The following is a 21948-nucleotide window of genomic DNA, read 5'->3' as shown; positions in this document are numbered from 1 at the left end:
AGATATGGGATCAAGAAAGTCGTTGTGGAATCGGATTGCAAGGGTCTTGTTTCAAGATTGAATGCTGCTGCCACTTACTTCTCAGATCTAGACAAGATTTTGCATAATATTTTAGTGTTAAGTTTGCATTTTGATTTCATTAGTTGGTCTCATGTAAATCGCGAGGGCAATTTCGTTGCACACCACCTCGCTAAGTTAGTGCCATTTGGGGTAGAGCAAGTTTGGGAGAATCATTGTCCAAACGAAATATCCCTGTATGTACTCACGGACCCTTTGTCTTTGAACATTGATTAATAAAAGCATTAACTTGATTTCAAATAAAAAAATAATTAAAGGGTAAGATTGGAAATCTATTTTTTCATAAAAATTCTTTTGTTATGCATTTAGGTGATTTAGTACTTGCATTTAGTACCTCCCAAAAAAAAAAGTGAAATGTTATTAGTAGTTAGTTCAATCCCTTGAAAAAATACAAAAAATAAAGAAAATAGTGGGATGGGTAGTTATTGATGTTTTTTTTTTTAAAAGTTAAAAAAATAAGTAAATAAAATAGTGAGATGGATAGTTATTGATATTTAAAAAAAAAATTAAAATGCATGAGATTTGAGTATTGGGGATTTGGAGGGCTGTGGTGAAAGAAAAACAATAGAAGTTGTGGAAGTTATAAAAAATTAAAAAAAAATAGAAAAATGGAAGTTATTTATTTGGATGTTCTAAAAAAAAAAAAAAAAAAAAAAACCTAAAATGCATAAGATTTGAGAATTGGACTTTTGGAGGGATGCGGTTAAGTGGATCTTGAATTATACAAGTATATAAGATAAGAACAAAGAAACCTGATCTCTGTTACAACCGGTCTCTTTGTATTTTATTTTTTTTAAAAATAAAAAACCGATAATATCGTTAGCGGTTTTATTAATAAAATCGTTAATGACATTAGCAGTTCTAAGCTGAATCAAGCATCGATCCTACTTGAACGGTATCTTGAGAATTTATTTTTAAACCAATGTATAATGGAAATTAATTTTTGATTCAACTATATCGAGGGAAATCATTTGCTAATTATAAGACTCTCCTAACTACTTATCTAAAATTCATTTCATCAGGAAATTACTAAATTCGATTCTTCTAGGAGGAAAAATGGGGTTGTTGTCTACTATAGATACACCGTTGAAGTATCCAAACACCGTTGAAGTATCCAAATGCACGTTGTAGTGATGAATCTATTGTAGACTACTACCATAATTTTCCAGTCTATGATCCTTTTAGATGTTTCGTTTTTATATACCAGTGTGTATCTAGCAATTACGTAGTATTTCGGAAGGACTAATTTCAAATTTGCTCTTAACTTTGTATGATGCACGAGTGTTTATTTGGTTGTTATTCTTGTAATTGACTTAATTATTAGTGTAGGTTGAAAAACTGTAAAATCAGAAATAAAGATTGAATGTGGGCCGAATTTCTTAATGTATGTAAAACGCTATGACGTGTTAGAAACACTGTCATAGAAGCAAAATTCGCCCCCGACTACGGTGCAATCAGAAATGGCGTTGCCCCCCAAGATTTAACATAGCGATCTCTCTTAATGTGCACTCAAAAAGAGAGATTAGGAACTCACAAAATGACCAGAACAACTGTAGAGGAGAACCGAAAACAAAAGAGGAAGAAGATGAAAGAATTTCTGGGTTCTCTAAAAGCCACAAAAGTACCAATTTTTAAAGAAAAAGAAAACTGTAACTGCTGGAGATAATCAAGCCACGTAAATAATCGTGGAGGAAAATCAGCGAACATTTACAACGTTTAAAAGATCGAGTCAAACGTTGTTGTGGACTTCGTAACTGAACAATCTCATAAAAGCTGGAATGTCAGCTACGACTTAGCCCAAAAAAAGGTAGACACACCACACCGCGCACGTGCCACGAACACGAACCAACCGGACGACAGTAGCAGCGCGAAATCACACCCCCTTCTAGCCCACAAGATTAGGGAAAGCACTTCAAAGTATGAACACACATATTTAAACCAAGTAAAATATACTTCTCCCACCAATATGGGACAAAAACCCTTTTTCTCCCAATATATAAAACAAGTAAAACTTCCCTATCCCACCAATGTGGGATAAAGGATTTTCCTTCAAAACAACATAAAACCTTCCTTAGCATTTATTTCCAACAATTAGTACCAATATTGTCAAAATTTACTCATATAACATGCTATTATCTTTTTTAATTGAGTGTCTTATGATGAAAAAAGTCAATTTTTGAATTTTAGTTAAACATGAGTTATCGTATTTCCATAATTTTTTTTTTTTTTTTTGAATAATGGGCAATTGACTAATTGCATATGGGGTTAGCATTGCTCATTGCTTTAGCCATTCCAATTTTATTTTATTATAAATATGCTAGTATGAAGAGGGAATTAAACATGGGTATATATGCATTTAGTAAACTAAGAAGACATCTTTCCTTAAAAAAAAAAAAAATAAAATAAAAAAAAAAAAAAACCAAACTAAGAAGACAATAATAACACAGGACCGTCAAAAAAAGTGGGATTGCTAAACATCGCCCGCAAATCTCCACATAAAGCCCGCAAACTTATATTGAAGTTACAATATTGCCCTTGACCTTAAAAAAAACACAACCTCAATAAAAATCAAAGTACGGGGATGTCGAGGCTCGTGGCGGCAAGGTGGTGGTGGCGCCAGGTCCGGCAGCCACGTCCACCGGCCTGGCGTCTGGGCAGGACGCCCAGCCACGGTGAGTGGCGTTTGGGACAGGCGCCAATCACTGTGGCTGGGCGTCCTGCCCAGACGCCAGGCCGGTGGACGTGGCTGTCGGACCTGGCGCCACCACCAGCCATCGGCCGTCCTGGCCAGGCGCCCCACCACCTTGCCGTGGTTGTTTTTTATTTTATTTTTATTTTTTTGTTTTTTTGTATAATATTTTTTTTTGTTGGAAATTGAGATTTTTTTTTCTATTTTTGTGTAATATCATGTTTTTTTTTTTGTTTTTTTTTGTTGGTAACTGAGAAAATTTTTTATTTTGAATTTTAAGCAAGTCAAATGTGAAAAAAAAAAAAGTGGCCGGACCACCACCCTGGAACCGGCGCCTGGCCGGGACGCTGCCACCATGGTGGTGGCGCCTAGCCGGGACGCCAGTACCATGGTCATGGCGCCTGCCCTGGAAGCCTCAACCATGGTACAGGCGTCTTGGCTAGCGCCACCGCCATGGTGGCGGCGTCCCGGCCAGGCGCCGGTGCCACGGTGGTGGCGGCTCCTCCGGACGCCAGCCGTCTTTTCCGATGACATTCGTCCCCCGGATCTCCGGCCTCCCCTGGCGTCCCCGTACGACTCCACATTTTTCGGTGAGTGAAATTTTCGTTTTCAGAGAAAATTGACAAAGGGGCAAAACTGTCAAATCATATTAATTTTGTGGGCTTTATGTAGTAATTTGTGGGCGATGTTTAACAAATCCCCAAAAAAATTGGACAACCTTTTGAAGTGAATTGAAGTAGAAATTATTAGTTCATGTTGATAACTTAAGCTATCATCATCTTGTGAGTTACACTTTTACTTATTTTGTGAGGATAAAAGGCCAAAGTGATCAAAGAAAGACATACAAAATTCATGAGCCTTTAGGGCTTTTTCCTTATTCATATACGGAGTTATTCTCTATACCAACTTAAGTAGTTCCTTTTGGTAAAGAACCCTCTTTGGTGCATACAAAGAAAGGTTGGATTACAAAAGAGATAGATGAGGAAATTATAGATGTGGATCATCGATCTCCCTTACAATATCCTCCTACATCTCATATTCAAGTATGCAAGACAACATCGTCCCATGCCTACCATGCATACGTCTGATGAATTATTTCACTTCTCAAGTGAAGGTTGTCTTAATTTTTAGGTCCAAGTTATGAGTTTTGACCAACACTTCTCCAACTTGTCTAGACGCTATTTGCTGTTAGATTCTTATTGACAAGTGCTACTAGTGTGTCTTCTCCTACAAATACTAACTATTGTCATGTTATCACCCAAATTGCTGTCTAAAATAGTTCAGTTTAAAGGAGTTGACTTAACTTAATCATCCTACTTATGGTTGGTTTGTTGAAACTCTTAAAATTGACATGTTCTCTTTAGAGTGTATAGTATTTTCTTCGCCTTGTTGGACATAAATCTATCTGAAATTTAACTTATCTGAACTGAACTTGACTGAACTTATCTAGCCTTATTAAACTTATTAGACTTTATTGAATTTATTAGACCGATTGAACTTATTAGACATAATTAGAACTTATTGGACCTGATTATTATTAGACTTGATTAGAATTTATTGTAACGTATTAGAGCTTATTTAACTTATTTAACTTATGTAACTTATCTGAATTTAAATTGATCTGAATATTTGAACTAATTAGACCTTAAACTTAATTTTATTATAAGTTAAAAAGAATATGGCATGGTGCTAACATGTTTAGCTGCATGTCATTGATATACTTCCACGGTTGTAGTTCCACATGATTTTATCCTTACAAACATTGTTATAGTTGTGGACTTGTGTTGTGGCAAAATTTACCCCCCAAAAAAATCCCTTCAAAGAATCAATTAATCAATCAATCAAATTCTTAATCCCATAAATAGGATCGGCTACATGAATCAAAATGATTATTTCGTGTGGTTGTCTGCAAAAATCTTCCTCCTCCATCCCTTACGATCCAATACCTCACCCTCATGCAAGTCCATAAACTTCATATCCTTCCTAATTCCTTCCAACCAAGTCATTTTCGTTCTCCCTCTCCCTCGTTTAACCCCTCCATGGTCCCACCCTTCCACTCTTCGTACCGGTGCACCCTCTGGTCTCGTCTTACATGCCCAAACCAACGCAAACGATTCTCCCTTAGTTTGTCTGCAATGTCTGCCACACCTACTTTCTTGCGGATAACCTCATTTCTGATTCTATCTCTTAGAGTGTTCTCACACATCCACCTTAACATGCGCATTTTTGTAACCTCCATCTTTTTTAATGTGCTTCTTCTTAGAAGCCCAACAATTTGTAGCATAGAGCAACACTGGTCTAATGGCAGTCCTGTAGAATCAAAGGGGAAAAAAAATGTATTTCATATATATTGAAAAATCTTGAATTTGTTATATACACCCGGGTGCACCATACACCCAACTAATTCAAAGTTAGTTTTTAAAAGAAAAACAATCATCAAAATGAGAACAAAATACTCATAGGTGTATGATGCACCCGGATGTATATAACAATCTCTCGAAAAATCAAGTTATTCGATTTCGTTTAAACCGAAACTAATTTAACACGTTGAGTATTGAGTAATATGTACTCCATAATTCAAAAATGGAAAGCCAAAGTAGTTAATTTCTACCAATAAAAATGGCAACAGTATACAATAAAATGACAACATCCTTACACCATTATTTAATGCTCCCAATGACTTAAGCCACTAAAACTTCTAATTTTCCTTCTTTAAAATGCCAGGAACTAGGAATCATAGGAAGATACCTAGAATAAAATCGTAACATTTTCATAACATTGTTACAACATCATATTCTAAAGTTTTATTTATTTAAATAAAGTTGCCTAACTAATACTCCAAGTTTCCAACTGTTCCACCTGTTAATTCTTTTAAGTCATTCTGGCGACATCCTATATTCTATATCCTCCTTTTAATCTATTTTTAAGGGCTGCAAAATTGCACTAAAATTTCATTTCTTCTAAGACAATATAATTTCTGGGTTATAACATTGCAACAAGAAATGGGATCGTTATCTATCATTGATGCACCATTGAAGTATCCAAAAGCACGACGCGATGAGTCTCTTGTAGATTACTACCATGGTACTCCTGTTTCCGATCCTTATAGATGGTACGTAATACTTTTATTCAATACGTATATGTAGTCCTTAAAAGAAATACCAGTTTTCGTTTTGTCGCGTGACATATTATAAGTAGTAGTAAGTACTAGCCCTACTAGGTAACACCACATCAATCCTATTTTTTTAATAGTATACGAAAAAAATTTGGATATTAATGTTTATTTATATTTAAAAATTCGATACATCCGTTTACATTTCTTAAATATTCATTTGTTGGTTTATTTTATGTTTTGGTTGAATGGTATATGTTCGTTTAATTAATTGTTCGTTAGATTATGAAGTTGTAAAAGATGATGTCGTGGTCAACCAACTAGGGTGTGGACTTGTGGTTCCGTAGTTGGAAAAATAAGTTATCATTAAGGTGAGAATACTTTAGCAAACTCAATCAAGACTCAATCTCTAGTTGATTAGGGATTTTAGGGTCATATTCAACTAGTCTATATATTATTATGTACTTCTTAATTTCGTATAAGATATGGTATATAGGGCCCTTCTCCTTAATGTGTAAGATGGATGGATACATGGTGTAGTCGTGTAGATATAAATAAAACAATTTTGAAGGTCCAATTATCGACTTAAGATTTCGGTTGAGTTATCTCTACATAGTACAAGCGGATACAAACAACTTTTCTTAGCCTAATATCTAGGAGAATAATTGACTAATCATATAAAAATAAATAAATATATAAAAGAAGTTGTGAATACCTTTAAAATAGTGGGAAAATAACTTAATGTGGGTACTTATTTGATTTATTATTGTTGTAACTCTTTGACAACTTTGTTTTTCACATAGTTACACTTACACAGTGATTTATTTTATGGGGTGAAAAATCCTAAAGTACAAAATTAAGTGAATAAAGCAAATATTAGTGTTTTCCTAACATACTATCTAGCTTTTTATACGTTAACTATGACTAATGTGCTTGGTTTAACAACTATAATCAAGGTTGGAAGATCCGGATTCAGAAGAAACTAAAGAATTTGTGAAGAGTCAAGTGGAACTCACAGAATCTCTGCTTAAACCTTGTGTAATAAGGGAGAAGATTAAGGGAAGGTTGAAGGAGGTTTTCGAGTTTGAGAGGTTTCAAGTGCCTTTCAAACGCGGTGACAAATACTTTTTCTTCCACAACAAAGGTCTTCAGCCCCAAGATGTGCTCTATGTTCAGGTTTAAGGAATCATATTTTTTAACCCCATTTAAAATTAATAGTCACGTACACTATTATTAATGATATGCATTCGTCTTTTCATATGTACTAATTCTAAATTGATTGACAGGATAGTTTGGACGGTGAGCCAAGAGTGTTGCTTGATCCAAATGAGCTTAGTAAGGATGGAACCGCGTCTCTCCACATTTGTGCAGTAAGCGAGAATGCTCAGTACTTGGCATACGGCCTAAGCACTTGTGGAAGTGATTGGATTACCATAAAGGTTATGAGTGTCGCGGATCAGGCTTCCCTACCTGATACTATAAGATGGGTTAGTATTTATCTAGCTACATGTAACATGTTCGTGAATTACTGTATTAAATTTCAGACAAATCAAATTCAAGTTACATTACTGAATCACTGAATTTTCTTGCAAAAAATCTTATTACTATGTTTTTCATAATGTTATTCTTGGCAGGTCAAGTTCAGTGGTCTCGCTTGGACTCATGATAATAAAGGATTTTTCTACAGTCGATATCCTGCCCCTAAGTAAGCCATTTAGTTCATCATGAACAAGCATCAAATCTGATGATGTTAAACTTGAATTATCAATAATTTGCTCCATTAGTCATTATTATGTACTTCTTCTGCAGAGGAGAGTGCACAGGTTGTGGCACTGAAACGAATATAAATCTGAATCACGAACTATATTATCATGTTCTTGGTACGGATCAGTCTGAAGATATTCTATGCTGGAAAGACCTTGAGCATCCTAGATACAGATTTTACCCTCGTGTAACTGATGATGGAAAGGTAACAGCAGATTACTACATATTAATTGGGACTATAATCAAAACTTTGTGTGCCCGCCAAAATATTAGTAGAATGTCTGTAATATAGATATGTCAACCTCCTAGAATTGTTCTGTATGTAACTATTACATATGTTTCGGGATCTTTCCTCTGAGTTTATTTACTTGTGACAATCTTGGTTTGTAAGCTAATAATCTAATGTGTTTTGCAGTATCTTCTTCTGCAAATTGAGGAAAACTGTGAAGAAGTGAACAAACTCTACTATCTAAATCTTTCTTCCCTTCTACATGATGGCCTAAGAAGTGCCCAAGATGCCAATGGTTTGCTTCCTTTTACAAGACTCGTTGATGACTTAGATGCACTTTATCACTATGTTGCTAATGATGATACCAAGTTTACTTTCAAAACAAACAAGAATGCTCCGAGATGCAAGCTAGTATGTGTTGATCTAAATGAACCGGATGTTTGGATTGATGTCCTTCCAGAATCTGAAAAGGATGTACTTGTATCAACTGAGGTTGCTAATAAAACCCAACTTATTGTGTGTTATCTGAGAGATGTGAAGCATGTGCTAGAGATCAGAGACCTTCAGACAGGGGCTTTCCTGCATCATTTACCTATAGACATTGGCACAGTTAGAATTAGTGCTAGGCGGAATGATAGTACCGTGTTTATATCTTTTACTAGCTTCCTTACCTTCAACATAACATACCATTGTGACTTAGCAACAGAAGTTCCAGAAATGAAGATATTTCGAGAAATTTCTGTTCCCAATTTTGATCGCGCTGACTATAAGATTGATCAGGTAAGTAGATGTGACACCAACTTAATTATATACACTATTGTGAAATTTGTTTGTTTTTCTTTTAGTTATATCACTTTTATGCCTTGATGATAATGCCGTCAATCTGCTACTGAATTATCTGTCTGCAATTGTTTTTCAGATATTTGTACCCAGCAAGGATGGCACAAAGATACCAATGTTCGTAGTGGCTAGAAAGGATGTAGTTTTAGATAAATCGAATCCATGTTTACTATATGCCTATGGTGGATTTAACGTTAGTGTAACACCGGGTTTTAGTGTCATCCGTACCGTTCTTCTGAAACACTTAGGTGCCATCTTCTGCATTGCAAATGTTCGTGGTGGTGGGGAGTATGGTGAAGAGTGGCATAGAGAAGGCACCTTAGAAAGAAAACAAAACTGCTTCGATGACTTCATCTCTGCAGCAGAGTTTCTTGTCTCGAATGGTTATACACAACCTTCAAAGTTGTGCATCGAAGGTAGAAGCAATGGCGGTCTCTTAATTGGTGCTTGCATAAATCAGGTACTCAGTTTTATCTAATAGTCTATCTCTTTCCTATAATATGATACATGAAACTATGATTTATAAGACTAATAACCATTTTTCTTTATTATGAATGTGGCAGAGGCCAGATCTTTTTGGTTGTGCTTTGGCTCATGTCGGTGTCATGGACATGCTTCGATTTCACAAATTTACTATTGGTTAGTTGTCAATCCACCATTGTTAGTTAGGAAGTCAATACACTTGATCTCCTTAGATATGTTAATGCTGATCAGTTTTCCATGTTTACAGGTCATGCATGGACTGCGGATTTTGGTTGTTCAGAAAAAGAGGAAGAGTTTAATTCATTAATTAAGTGAGTTATCAATCATCATAATTCTAGTAGCTTAGTAATAACTAGCTAGAAATGAATTGATTAACCATCTTTATTTTAGTATTGTAATAACTTAGAAACTATTAATATAAGTAGGATGATAATTGTATATTTTTGACACTTCTGGTTGAAATGAATATGCCACAGATATTCACCACTTCATAATGTTAGAAGGCCATGGGAAAATTCTTCTGGCCGGTACATACAGTATCCAGCAACAATGCTACTGACTGCTGATCATGATGACCGTGTTGTCCCGTTGCACTCACTTAAGTTGTTAGCAGTAAGTATGCTTACTTATATTAGCTTGTAGGATACCTTCTGCTTCAATTAATACCTCTGCTTTAAAGAATTTCTCGATACTGGCAATTTTTTTGTTGTTTATGTTTGGTGATTTTCTTGTTAGCATGCACTTTCACATAGATCAGTATTTTAGAAATTTCGGCTTTTTCTAAACTGTGGTTATTGCTTTGAACTTTATATTCGTATTCGTTCTCTTGTTGATATTGCAGACTATGCAATATACACTATGTACAAGCTTGACAAGAAGTCCGCAGATTAATCCAATAGTAGGGCGGATCGAATGCAAGGCTGGTCATGGATGTGGACGTCCAATACATAAAGAGGTATGAAATCTCCTCTTAAAACCCATAAAACATTAACATTATCTGTATTCGTGTTTTATGGATGTGGACTAATTCATATGCATTGCAGATTGATGAAGCTGCTGATAGGTACAGTTTTATGGCTAAGATGGTGGATGCTTCATGGAATGACTATTAATATGGTCCTCAACATCATCATTAATGGATCGATTTTATTTATTTTTTTCTTTTCTTTTATGATGTATTATAATGATATTAATATATGCTATCTATATATTAAGGACATCATTTTGTCCTAAGCTACTTGGGATCTCAATATCTCATATATATGGAGGCGTGGATCAAATTTAAACATGATTCATAGAATTTTGTACACAATTAACATGCACAAGAATATGAATGAAGAGTTATTTCAATATGTGTTATACTTTTCATTCCACGTTCTTCATTGTGTAATTTCAATTACTTATACCTTTAATTATCAATATGTAAAATTATAAATTTAGACGAATATAACTTGTCCCACATGACTCAGAGTCAAAGTATAGGGTGCCAATAATACAAAATCGTTACAACTAAATAAAATAAGATGATTTACTCGGCATCTCCGTATGCGTTAGGAATTAGGGATGTCAATGGGGCAGGTTAAATAAGAAACCCGCTTCATCTTCGCCCAAGTGGAGCGGGGATGGAGGGTGGTTTAGCGGGTGATCTGATGGGGCAGGATTAGGGATAAAAATTGTACCCAACATGAGTGATGGATCGGATATAGATTTTAGACTATACTCGGCCCACCCATCCCCGCAATAATGTCTTATATAAATCCAATCTAAGTTCATTACTATAATTAAGGAAATTATGAATATTGTATAAATTTATGGCAATGGCATGTCTCATTGTTGTTAGGTACTTAAGTAGTATGTGATACTTTAATAATTTTTTTGTTTTAAAAATGTAGACATTAGCGAGTGTGGGGCAGGTATGGAGCGAGTGTAAGGCTATCCAAATGGGTGGTGGGGTAGAGATGGATTTTAGGTTGTACTCGATGGGATAGGGATGGATGTAGATACTGTATCTGCCATGGCGGTGGGACGGGGATGCGTATGTGGAGGTACTATCCCTTACCTTCAACCCACCCTGTTGACATCCCTATAAGGAAATTCCTTCGGTTGTAGCTTCGATCAAGATTGTGCTGAAAATTCCAAAAACATACTATGCTCTCTAAACCCTCACTTTCTCTCTATTTTTTGTGTGTGTTTTCTAATCTGAAAATGCTGAATGTTTTATAGCAAGAACAAACCTCATAAAGTCTCTTTTGGAAGCCATAAGACCCATGCCTAAAATGGACCCAAGAATAAGACATAATAAGTCCATCATAAAAACCCACAATACGTGTGTCCAAAAGTAATACAAGTATAAGGTTTGCAAATTGGGTTCGATACCACAATAGGATATAATATTGTACCCGTCATTAGTGGTGGGTCGAAAATGAGTATGAGATTTTTAGGCAAAGATGGGTGTGGAGGTACTATCCCCGCCTTCAACCCACCCAATTGTGATCCCTATTAGGAACTCTTATCCATGGACAAGATGACACGAACACACGTTGTCACCTTCAAAAAAGGGTCGTTAAATTGGTATCCATAGTACCTAAACTAATCACTTTCCAACGTCAAAAATGTTGGCTAAGAGGCCCATATTCGGATATTCCAAATTTCAATTGTGCGGAAAATTCCTCCTCTTCCCTCGCTCCTCCTCCACCTTTCCACTTCATCCATCTTCTTCCTCAGTTTCAGTACCCAATCACAAATTCAACTCTAACCATTTCACTTCTCTTCCTCGAAAACTCCATCCTACTCATTTTCTCTCTCCTATTACCTCTTCATCCTCCTCAACCTTCTCTTCAATGGCGTCCGCTTTCCAGAAACCCTTGCATTATCCACTCTCTCGCCGTGATGATTCCGTTGTCGAAGATTACTTCGGCGTCAAAATCGCCGATCCTTATCGATGGTTAGCATTTCGATTTTCTTCTGCAATTCTATTTTATCTCTAGTTCGTTTCGGTGTTGAATTTGGTTGAGTTTGCGGGGAATTTTAGGTTTTTGTATTGGATGATTATTGTTGATGACATTTTTAATTCAAGTAATATTTGGATGATAAAGTGTTTGATTTTGATTTGTTTTGGATGATTTAGGCTTGAAGATCCGGATTCTGAAGAGACGAAAGAGTTTGTTGAGAATCAAGTGAAGCTAACTGATTCTGTGCTTAAAGAATGTGAGACCAGAGATAAGCTTAAGGAGAAGATGACCGAGCTTTTCGATTATCCGCGGTTTTATCCGCCATTTAAGCGTTGTGATAAGTTTTTCTACTTCCATAACTCTGGTCTTCAACCGCAAAGTGTGCTTTATGTTCAGGTTTGTTGTGTTAGAGTTCAATATCTTTTTCCTCGAGGTTTGCATGTGATGATATATAATTATGTTATATAGTGTAAGATGTGGTGTTTATATTTACCGAATTGATGATCGAGTGTTGCAGTTGCTACTTCAGTTGTGTTGCTTTTTATCAAAATCGGATTAGTAAATTTGGTTATCCTCTCGAGATTTTAGGTGAACGATTTCTGTTTCGATTTTATAACAGAAGGATTTGGAACAACAGGCATATCAGTGAGATTACCATTGCAAAGATGATGGTGGACAATGTCGGTGGCGTGAAGAATTCTTATAAATAGGCTGAAATAGTTCAAGCTAGATTCAAATGATGAGGTGAGACGTGTGTGTATGGCGTAGTAATAAGATGAAATCAGTAAGGATAACATAATTAGAGATGAATTCACTCTAAGGAAGAAGTACAAGTGATTCTAGAATAATATTGGAAAGAACTTAAACGTGCTATATATTTGGGGAGAGGAGAGGGAGAAACCTGTGTTTTTATTACTTGAAAAAATTTCTGAGAGCCAAGGTCTTTTGATAGCGACACGAGTACATATTTGTTATGAATTCTCAGCTCGTCAGCTCGGTGTAAATAGAATAATGTTTGCTGAATTTGTACCAAGTTTTCTGAATGATATGCTTTTCTAGTTGGTGGACCAATATCGTGCGTTGTTAATTAAGGAAAGTATGCTATGATATGCTATTCTAGTCGGTTGAACAATTCCTTGCATAGTTTACAAGTACTAGAACTTATTGCTTGTAAAGTGCATGTTGTGTACAAAGAACTTCCTTACAACAATTTACTTATTTAAGCTACTTTAGGTAGCTACATAAAGCAAGCTGTTGATTTTTATTATGCCCTAAGCTGATTTGGTCTCTGCATTTTGGAAATGATTTTAACACAGATGTAATTGATAGTTTAGATTGAATTATTGCTTGCTTGTTAGTGCAGTGGTTCTGAACTGAGTCTCTCTTCTATCTAGCTAGCTAATGTTACATAATTTTTTTATCATTTCTACCAGGATAGTCTAGATGGAAAGCCAGAGGTGCTGCTTGATCCTAATCAGCTTAGTGATGATGGAACAGTGGCTTTGAACACTTATTCTGTGAGCGAGGATGCCAAATATTTTGCATATGGTTTGAGTGCAAGTGGAAGTGATTGGGTAACAATCAAAGTAATGAAAATTGAAGATAAAAGGGTTGAACCTGACACTCTATCCTGGGTCAGTATATATCAAATTTTTCTGATTTATTGATAAGAATGTCTTTCTCTACAAGCAATCGTTATGCTTACTTAGCTTGATTTTTATGTACTACAGGTTAAGTTTAGTGGTATTACTTGGACACATGACAATAAAGGATTCTTCTATAGTCGCTACCCACCGCCCAAGTAAGTTGTCATTTCTTTTGAAAGTTTGATATTGATTACATCTGACACCTACACAATTCCTGATTTTGTGTCTAAACTCTAGAGTATAACGTCTGATGATTATCAGTTTGAAACAAGATTTTTTTTTGGCCTGTTTGTTAAATTATGTTAATTTAATCGTAAAATTCTTTTTAAGAATTCCGTTGATCCTATTGTAAGAGAATTTCAAGGAGTTTAATCTTCCACACATGTAAATTTACTATACTAATTTGGATGTTCAAAAAAAGTTGCTGAATTTCCTTTACATTTAAATTTCTCAAAATGCCCCTTCCTAGTTTAAGTGATGGTCTATGTTACAGTAATGCTTTATTTCATCTCAAGTACCCATGTGTCCTCAAAAACTTCAGCATTGGTAAGGTTGTTTGAACAATTGGCACAATGGCACTTCATTTTGAACCTAAATATATGGGAATTTCCTTGCTGGGAAATTTCTTAAGGTGGCCCAATGGTTTTGCAAAACACTGAAATTAACCTTTTGATTTGTTGTAGAATATGGTTTTTTTTTTTTTTTTTATATATATATATATATATATATATATATATATATATATACCTAGTGACCTTAAAAGTCTTTATTGATGACATAATTGCAACTTTCAATAACTATATTTGCTTAAATTGTAAGTTCATAAAGAGTTTCAAAATCCTACATTGAAAATAACCCAAAGAGAAACATCCTATTTCTAGAACATTCCTAATCTCTTCTAATGGAGGGTTCTACATACTAGCTTGCGAGATGGTTCCCACCTCTAATAGAACCATCTATAGAAGGAGGATTTTACGTACTTCCATCCTAGCATGTACACGATTGTTCTAGACATACACAAGAACACTTTAGGGCTTCAAAAGCACTAACTGCCATGTTGTCCACAAACTTGTATTTCAGGACCTTGTCATGGAAATTCAGCATCACAATCGTATTCCTTGACCCAAAATGTGGTGGACCTCCAATCTTGAGTCCGTTTGGCTCACTTAATGTCTTATTATTATTTTACCATCAAATGGGGGTTCATTGGGAATAGAAAGCTAAACCAAAATAAAGCTTTTTAGGGGGAGTGCTGCTCCAGTGCTCCTAGCAGCTCATGGGACCCCCCTAGACCATGATACTGCCCTCATGACCAACAACTTATCTGATGCCCCATGTATTATGGGAGATGACCCGTGAGTCCGTGACATCTTGCTTCCTTACCACCTGCAATTATCATTATTAACCCTGTCACAATTGGCTGGTGCCTAAGCGTGCATATCTCTATCTCACTTTCCTTTAAACCCTTTCTTTGCACCCTTCTCCTAGCCTGTAACGGTGTAACCCCTTGAACCACCACTTCCTCTCTCCTCTACGTGACCCCTTCATGCCTCTCCATTCAGCTCACTGCTCACTTTGGTAAAAATTTTTGTATTAGAACTGCAAACTGACTGTCACACATGCGACACAGCCACACAGCATTACATTAATGTTATGAAATTTTCTTTGTTTGGTTAGGATATATTGGAATTCTATTCTATAGTAAAATTTAGAAACAACACTAACAGAACTGGAAAGGAAAAAAGAAAAATAGATCTTAGAAATTAAAGGGAAAATAATACTAGTATGATTCAGAGGAGATGATGTAAATGGGATAGGGTAAAGGAGAAATGATAAATGCTAAGTTCTGGGTATTTGGAGTTAGAGACTGAAAAATGAGGAGAAAGGGCTTGTCTAATTAGCTGTGAGGGATTGGTGATTGCTAGTTGCAAAAGGATCGTGATGGTGGTACAAGGGTCTAAAAAATAAGAGATTGAAAGGGGAGATTGCGAGAGTAAGAGAGTTGAGCGTGGTTGCTCTCCTAGTGGGAACGAGAGAATCAAAACAGGATATGGAGTCAAGAGAGTTCAAACGACCTTCTTAAGGAATCCCTGTCTCTGGTCCTACTCCAATTCGTGGGCAGTATATTAGATAAGGTTGACTAAAGTTTCTTATATAAGAAGCACACCCTATCTAACGGTGTAAGCATTCAGGTCATTTTAGTAAAAAATTTTAACCTTCAGGATAGTCCAGGCAGTCGCAAAACACAAGGTCAATTTGAACTTTTTGCTACACTCGATAAGGATGTGTAACAGTTGGACACTACCTATGTTTGACAAAACTACCTTGGTAACATAGCTTATGTGGGAATGATCCAATTATTACAGAGGATCTTCTAGTAATATTTTGGCATGTTCTTCATTAAGAGAGGTTGGACTATGCTATTGTTGTCTCCCTAAAGCTATCGAGATTGTTGCCACCTATAAAGGAACCATCTATACAAGGAGGTATTTTCATACTTCCATCCTAGCATGTAAAAGATTATTCTAGACATACACTAGAACACCTTAGGGCTTCCAAAGCACTAACTTCCATGTGGTCCACAAACTTGTTTTCAGGACCTTGTCTCGGAAATCCAACATCACCATCGTATTCCTTGACCCAATGTACGGTGGACCTCCAATTTTGAGTCCAATTGGAGCTCTTTTGGCCCACTAAATGGCCCATTATTATGTTATCATCAAATGGAGATTCATTGGAATTAGAAAGCTAAACCAAAATAAAGCTTTTTAGGGGGGAGTGTTGCTCCTAGCCTAGGCCATGATACTGCTGTCATGAACAATGACCCATTTGACACCCCATGTATTATCGGAGATGACCCATGACATCCTGCTTCCTTACCACCTGCTATTGCCATTGTTAACCCTGTCATAATTGGCTGCTGCCCTAGCGTGCATATCTATGATTCACTTTCCTTTGAAACCTTTTGCGTCTCTTCTCCTAGCTTGTAACCCCCTAGAACCACCTCTTCCTCTCTCCTCAACCTAACCCCTTCACACCTCTCCATTCAGCTCAATGCCCACTTTGGTAAATTTTTTTTGCTTAACTTCAAATTTTTTACTGTCACGCTATCATAGGCACATCCGCGCTGTATAACAATAAATACATTGTGTTAATGTAGTTCAAATTCCTTTGTTTGGTTAGGATACATTGGATTTCTATTCTACATCGAAATTTAAAAACAACACTAAAATAATGCAAAGGAAAAAAGAAAAAGAGAATTTGGAAATTAAAGGGAAAATAAAATAATACTAGTATTGTTTAGAGAAGATGATGAGATTGAGATAGGGTAAAGGAGAAATGCTAAATGCTAATTTTTGGGTATTTGGAGTTAGAGACTGAAAAATGAGGGGAATGAGTTTGTCTTAGGTGGGGGGGGGGGGGGGGATTGGTTATTGCTAGTTGCAAGGATGGTGATGGTGGTACAAGGGTTTAGAAAATAGAATAGTGAAAGGTGACATTGCAAGACTAAGAGTGTTGAGTGTGGCTGCTTTCAGTTGGAACGAGAGAGAATCAAAACCTTCTCCTAAGGAATCCCTGTCTATGGTCCTATTCTAATTTGTGGGCAGTCCGTTAGATAAGATTGACTAAAGTTTCTTATTTTTGAAACACACTATTTAACGGCGTAATCATTAGGGTCATTGTAGCAAAACTTTGTGACCTTGAGGATAGCCCAGGCAGTCGCAAGAATACAAGGTCAATTCAAACATTTAGCTACACTCATGGATTAGGATTAGGTCCCTAGAAAATTTCCCATCTTTAATATTCTTGTAACATAGGTTATGTGGGAATGATCCCATTATTACAGAGGATATTCTAGTAGTATTTTGGCATGCTCTTCATTAGGAGAGGTTGGACTATGCTACTGTTGTATTCCCAAAGTCTGAAGCTGTATATTATAATTTGTTTGTTCGTAAAGATTCTAAAGAATGAAGATGACCGTGATTTTCCGATGACCTTTTATGCTCATGTAGCTAGGAGCCTTGGAAATATCTGAAACTTGTATTTCTGGTGCAGTGAAGGAAAAACATCAGATGCTGGAACTGAAACAAATTCTAACCTTAACCAAGAGCTGTATTATCATGTTCTTGGCACTGATCAGTCTGAGGATATTTTGTGTTGGAGAGACCCTGAAAACCCAAAACACTCATTTGGGGCCGAGGTAACAGATGATGGAAAGGTAATTGCTGTTCTGTGCCAACTTAACACTACCTTTATAATTATTATTAGTGCTGCAGTTTGCTAAAAAGTTGAAAGGATAGGTATTTTCTCATTTATATACCATTATTGCATTTTTTTTTTTTTTTGAGATCTCCAGCTTTTGACCATGATCCTTTTTTGTCTGTATATTTCAGTATCTTCTTTTATATACTTCAGAGAGCTGTGAAGTGGTGAATAAAGTGTACTACTTAGATTTGACAACACTCCCTAATGGGATTGAAGGTTTTCGTGGGGGAAAAGAGTTGCTTCCTTTCACAAAGCTTATTGATACATTTGATGCGGCTTATGACGCTGTTGCTAACGATGATACTGCATTTATTTTTCGAACTAATAAGGATGCTCCAAGATATAAGTTAGTTCGTGTTGATTTGAAAGCCCCAGGAATATGGACTGATGTTATTCCGCAGTCTGAGAAGGATGTGCTTGAATCAGCCTATGCTGTCAATGGAAACCATCTTCTTGTCTGTTACTTGAATGACGTGAAACATGTTCTTGAGGTTAGAGACCTTGAAACAGGCTCTCTGTTGCATCACTTACCCCTTGATATTGGATCAGTTGATGATATCTCTGCAAGGAGAAAAGACAGTGTGGTGTTTTTTAGGTTTACAAGCTTCTTGTCTCCAGGCATAATTTACCAGTGTGACTTAAAATCAGATGTACCAGAATTGAAGATCTTTAGAGAAATTGTTGTCCCCAAATTTGATCGTGATGAGTTTCAGGTTGATCAGGTATATGCTTTTACTTCTATCTTCTTTGCATAAATATCTTCATTCATGTGATGTGAAGTAATGTTTGCTATTATCTGTATCTTCTTTTCCTGTGCTTGCTTTGGCTCATGAGTCATGACTTTGACATTTAGACTTAGTTTTGATGTGAACCTTTTAATTTTGGTGTTTATGTTCATGCTTTGTATGTTTTAATGACAATAGGTATGTATACCTTGATGCTAAATTCTCGATTTATGTCTGTCTAAATCCATTGAGATGTATGATCGAAGAGTTCCGGGAATCATAGCTCGAAACATATTATATCTTAACACTTTTGAAATGACTCTAGTCATTAGGTCTCTAATATGTGTAATGCAATTGCTAAATCTATTGCTGTTTGTTTTACTTTGTAAAACTTCCTCCATATCTTTTTGTTTGACACATTTCTTTAGTCACGTTTGCCAATGCACAAATTTAATCATTAATCTATAAAGATTGATAAGCAAAATTTATCAAAAGTTGATATTTTTAAACTACATATTGAGATGAATCTTACAAGACTCCACATGACTATATTTTCCATTATTATAAATGACAAGATACAATCAAAAGGGAGTTTGTGAATAGTGCTAAATTCAAAACGTATCAACTATGTGTAAATCACAAAATATTATTGATCGTTTGTACCAATATGTCCTTGTTCTGTAAACAGATTTTTTCAAATTGAACGTCAATTTTATTAGATATACAGAATGTCTAATCTCTGTACGTAGTTTGTTAAATATTTTTGAAGTATACTTAAAATCTTACCTGTTCAAATAATTGCTCCATTATGTCATTGTTTCTGTCTGTTTAGTGGTTTGTCTTGTTTTCTGTCAACTTAAATCCTCTCTTAACTCAAGCTTCTTGCTCCTGCCAGTCTTCCACCCTCCCTCTTTTTGGGCGTGAGTCATTTGTCTAGGCGCACATATTTCTATTTTACTCTTATCAGCTTCTTTCTCATCTGCTTTCAGGTTTTTGTTACCAGTAAAGATGGCACTAAGATACCAATGTTCATAGTTTCAAGAAAGGGAATTGTTTTGGATGGTTCACACCCATGCTTATTATATGGTTACGGTGGGTTTAACATAAGTATCACACCATCTTTTGGTGTCAGTCGCATTGTTCTCTTAAAAAATCTTGGTGCTATTTTTTGCATTGCTAATATCCGGGGTGGTGGTGAATATGGAGAAGAATGGCACAAGGCAGGATCCCTTGCAAAGAAGCAGAACTGCTTTGATGATTTTATTTCTGCTGCTGAGTTTCTTGTTTCTAATGGTTATACCCAGCCAAAAAAGTTGTGTATAGAAGGTGGAAGTAATGGTGGGCTTCTTGTCGGTGCATGTATTAATCAGGTATCTGCTAGCATCCCCCCACTCCACAACACACACCTTTTTTTTTTTTGGTATTATTATTAATAATATTTTCAACTTCTCCCATGCTGTTGTTAACCCATTGTATTCTACTATAATAATTGTGAATGTAGAGACCTGACATCTTTGGCTGTGCTCTGGCTCATGTTGGTGTCATGGACATGCTCCGATTTCACAAATTTACCATTGGTGAGTGAATATTGCTGTACTCCAAAATAAAAGTGGTTCTTTGTTACTATTGATACACTTTGCTGATACCTGAGCTATTTCCAGGTCATGCTTGGACATCAGATTATGGTTGCTCTGATAAGGAAGAGGAATTCCACTGGCTAATAAAGTAAGTAGTATCATGCGTTCAAGAGTGGGCGTTGAGCGAATAGATATAGTGCTGTGGTTTTGAAACTTTTCAAATATACACAATACAGAATTTAATTGAATAAAATTTTACATGAACTTTTAGGCTTTTCATGTGATACATTTACTGAAAAATATGTAAAGATCTGTCTGACATAGCAAGCATGCAAGGTGATTCTGAGTGTAATACTGTATTAGGCATTGCTTTTATTGGCAGAGTACTTAATCTGAAGTATATTAATTCATTAGGTGAGACTCAACGTGTTTTTTGGCATAGTACTTTGATTTCACTTTGATAGATCTGCCATTTGTTAGTCCATGCAGTCTGTTAATGACCATGAGGAGAAAACGATTTATAATAGAAGCAGATGAGTGAGATGACATTTAGACTTTGGTGGTTCAGCCCATACATGTCCTATTACAACTCAAATCCCATTCATTCATCTTTTGTTTCCTACACTGAGCAGAGCTCATTCTTGCTTACAGGTACTCGCCTCTACACAATGTTAGGAGACCATGGGAACAATCATCTGATAGAACTGCACAGTACCCCTCTACCATGTTATTGACAGCTGACCATGATGATCGTGTGGTGCCTTTGCACTCCCTGAAGTTACTGGCTGTAAGTTCTCTTGAACTATTACTTGCAACTACTGTTACATGAAAGTGAACATTAGTGCATTAACTCATTCACATTAGCACTCTGCAATGTCTGCATCCTTTTTCTTATGGCCAAGTAAATGCACAGCGCCTTTCCTATCCTTGAAAGATTTTATTGTATGTATATGTACTTGCAGACAATGCAGCATGTTCTTTGCACAAGCTTGGATGATAGCCCTCAGAAGAACCCAATTATTGGTAGAATTGAGTGCAAGGCTGGTCATGGAGCAGGACGCCCAACACAAAAAATGGTTGGTACCATATAGAATGTTTTCATGTCAAAATTATTGGGTATGACTTTGTCGGCTAACCTATAATTTGCTACCTTTTGTAGATTGATGAGGCAGCAGATCGTTATGGCTTTATGGCTAAGATGGTAAATGCATCGTGGATTGATTAAAGAATTGCTACATAAAAATGGAGTGATTCCGGGTTGAATCTTTTACTTTTTGATTCGTCTATCATGGATAGGAGGAAGACCTCTATTATTTTGCGATGACACATTTATCTCATTTTCTATAGTCATTCTTGGGGTCTTGGGTAGATCATTTTATTCAATGATTAGCGTCATTTTGACTTGAGTTGGAATGTAGTTGCTTGTAAGGTAGTGATTGAAGTTGAATAGCTTTGGAAGAAGTAAGTTTTTTTTTTGGTTTTTTTTTTTTTTAATTGCAAACTAAAGATCTGGACTTACTTTCTTTGAACTTATTGACATTTACGGAGGAATTTAGATTTAAATCGGGAGCGAGGTAAATCAAGAGCT

General features: G+C 36.0%; 2 protein-coding genes across 2 annotated transcripts; both read left to right on the top strand.

Moving 5' to 3' along the window:
* The first annotated feature begins 5695 nt into the window (after positions 1-5695).
* LOC110721344 (prolyl endopeptidase-like) lies at positions 5696-10542 on the top strand. Its single transcript, XM_021900480.1, has 12 exons — positions 5696-5879; positions 6836-7055; positions 7166-7366; positions 7514-7584; positions 7689-7848; positions 8059-8652; positions 8792-9172; positions 9276-9351; positions 9443-9506; positions 9672-9807; positions 10037-10150; positions 10239-10542. Exons 1-12 carry the CDS (start codon positions 5770-5772, stop codon positions 10305-10307), a joined length of 2196 nt encoding a protein of 731 aa, XP_021756172.1. The 5' UTR covers positions 5696-5769; the 3' UTR covers positions 10308-10542.
* A 1228-nt stretch (positions 10543-11770) lies between these two features.
* On the top strand, positions 11771-21889 carry LOC110721635 (prolyl endopeptidase-like). The gene is made up of 12 exons (XM_021900826.1): positions 11771-12139; positions 12323-12542; positions 13580-13780; positions 13877-13947; positions 17849-18011; positions 18187-18780; positions 19773-20153; positions 20285-20360; positions 20445-20508; positions 21012-21147; positions 21323-21436; positions 21520-21889. Exons 1-12 carry the CDS (start codon positions 11808-11810, stop codon positions 21583-21585), a joined length of 2418 nt encoding a protein of 805 aa, XP_021756518.1. The 5' UTR covers positions 11771-11807; the 3' UTR covers positions 21586-21889.
* Positions 21890-21948: the final 59 nt, after the last annotated feature.

Source organism: Chenopodium quinoa, unplaced genomic scaffold (assembly GCF_001683475.1).
Source record: "Chenopodium quinoa cultivar QQ74 unplaced genomic scaffold, ASM168347v1, whole genome shotgun sequence".
NCBI classification, from domain to species: Eukaryota; Viridiplantae; Streptophyta; class Magnoliopsida; order Caryophyllales; family Amaranthaceae; genus Chenopodium; species Chenopodium quinoa.
This window is presented reverse-complemented; position numbering and strand designations above follow the sequence as displayed.

What these genes read in the sequence shown, in the direction of transcription:
- LOC110721344 (XM_021900480.1), top strand. Translation starts at nt 5,770, where the DNA reads ATGGGATCGTTATCTATCATTGATGCACCATTGAAGTATCCAAAAGCA. An exon ending in GTTTCCGATCCTTATAGATG is followed by an intron (nt 5,880 to 6,835) that starts GTACGTAATACT and finishes ACTATAATCAAG; the next exon opens with GTTGGAAGATCCGGATTCAG. An exon ending in GACGTCCAATACATAAAGAG is followed by an intron (nt 10,151 to 10,238) that starts GTATGAAATCTC and finishes TATGCATTGCAG; the next exon opens with ATTGATGAAGCTGCTGATAG.
- LOC110721635 (XM_021900826.1), top strand. Translation starts at nt 11,808, where the DNA reads ATGTTGGCTAAGAGGCCCATATTCGGATATTCCAAATTTCAATTGTGC. An exon ending in AGGTAACAGATGATGGAAAG is followed by an intron (nt 18,012 to 18,186) that starts GTAATTGCTGTT and finishes TGTATATTTCAG; the next exon opens with TATCTTCTTTTATATACTTC. An exon ending in ATTTCACAAATTTACCATTG is followed by an intron (nt 20,361 to 20,444) that starts GTGAGTGAATAT and finishes AGCTATTTCCAG; the next exon opens with GTCATGCTTGGACATCAGAT.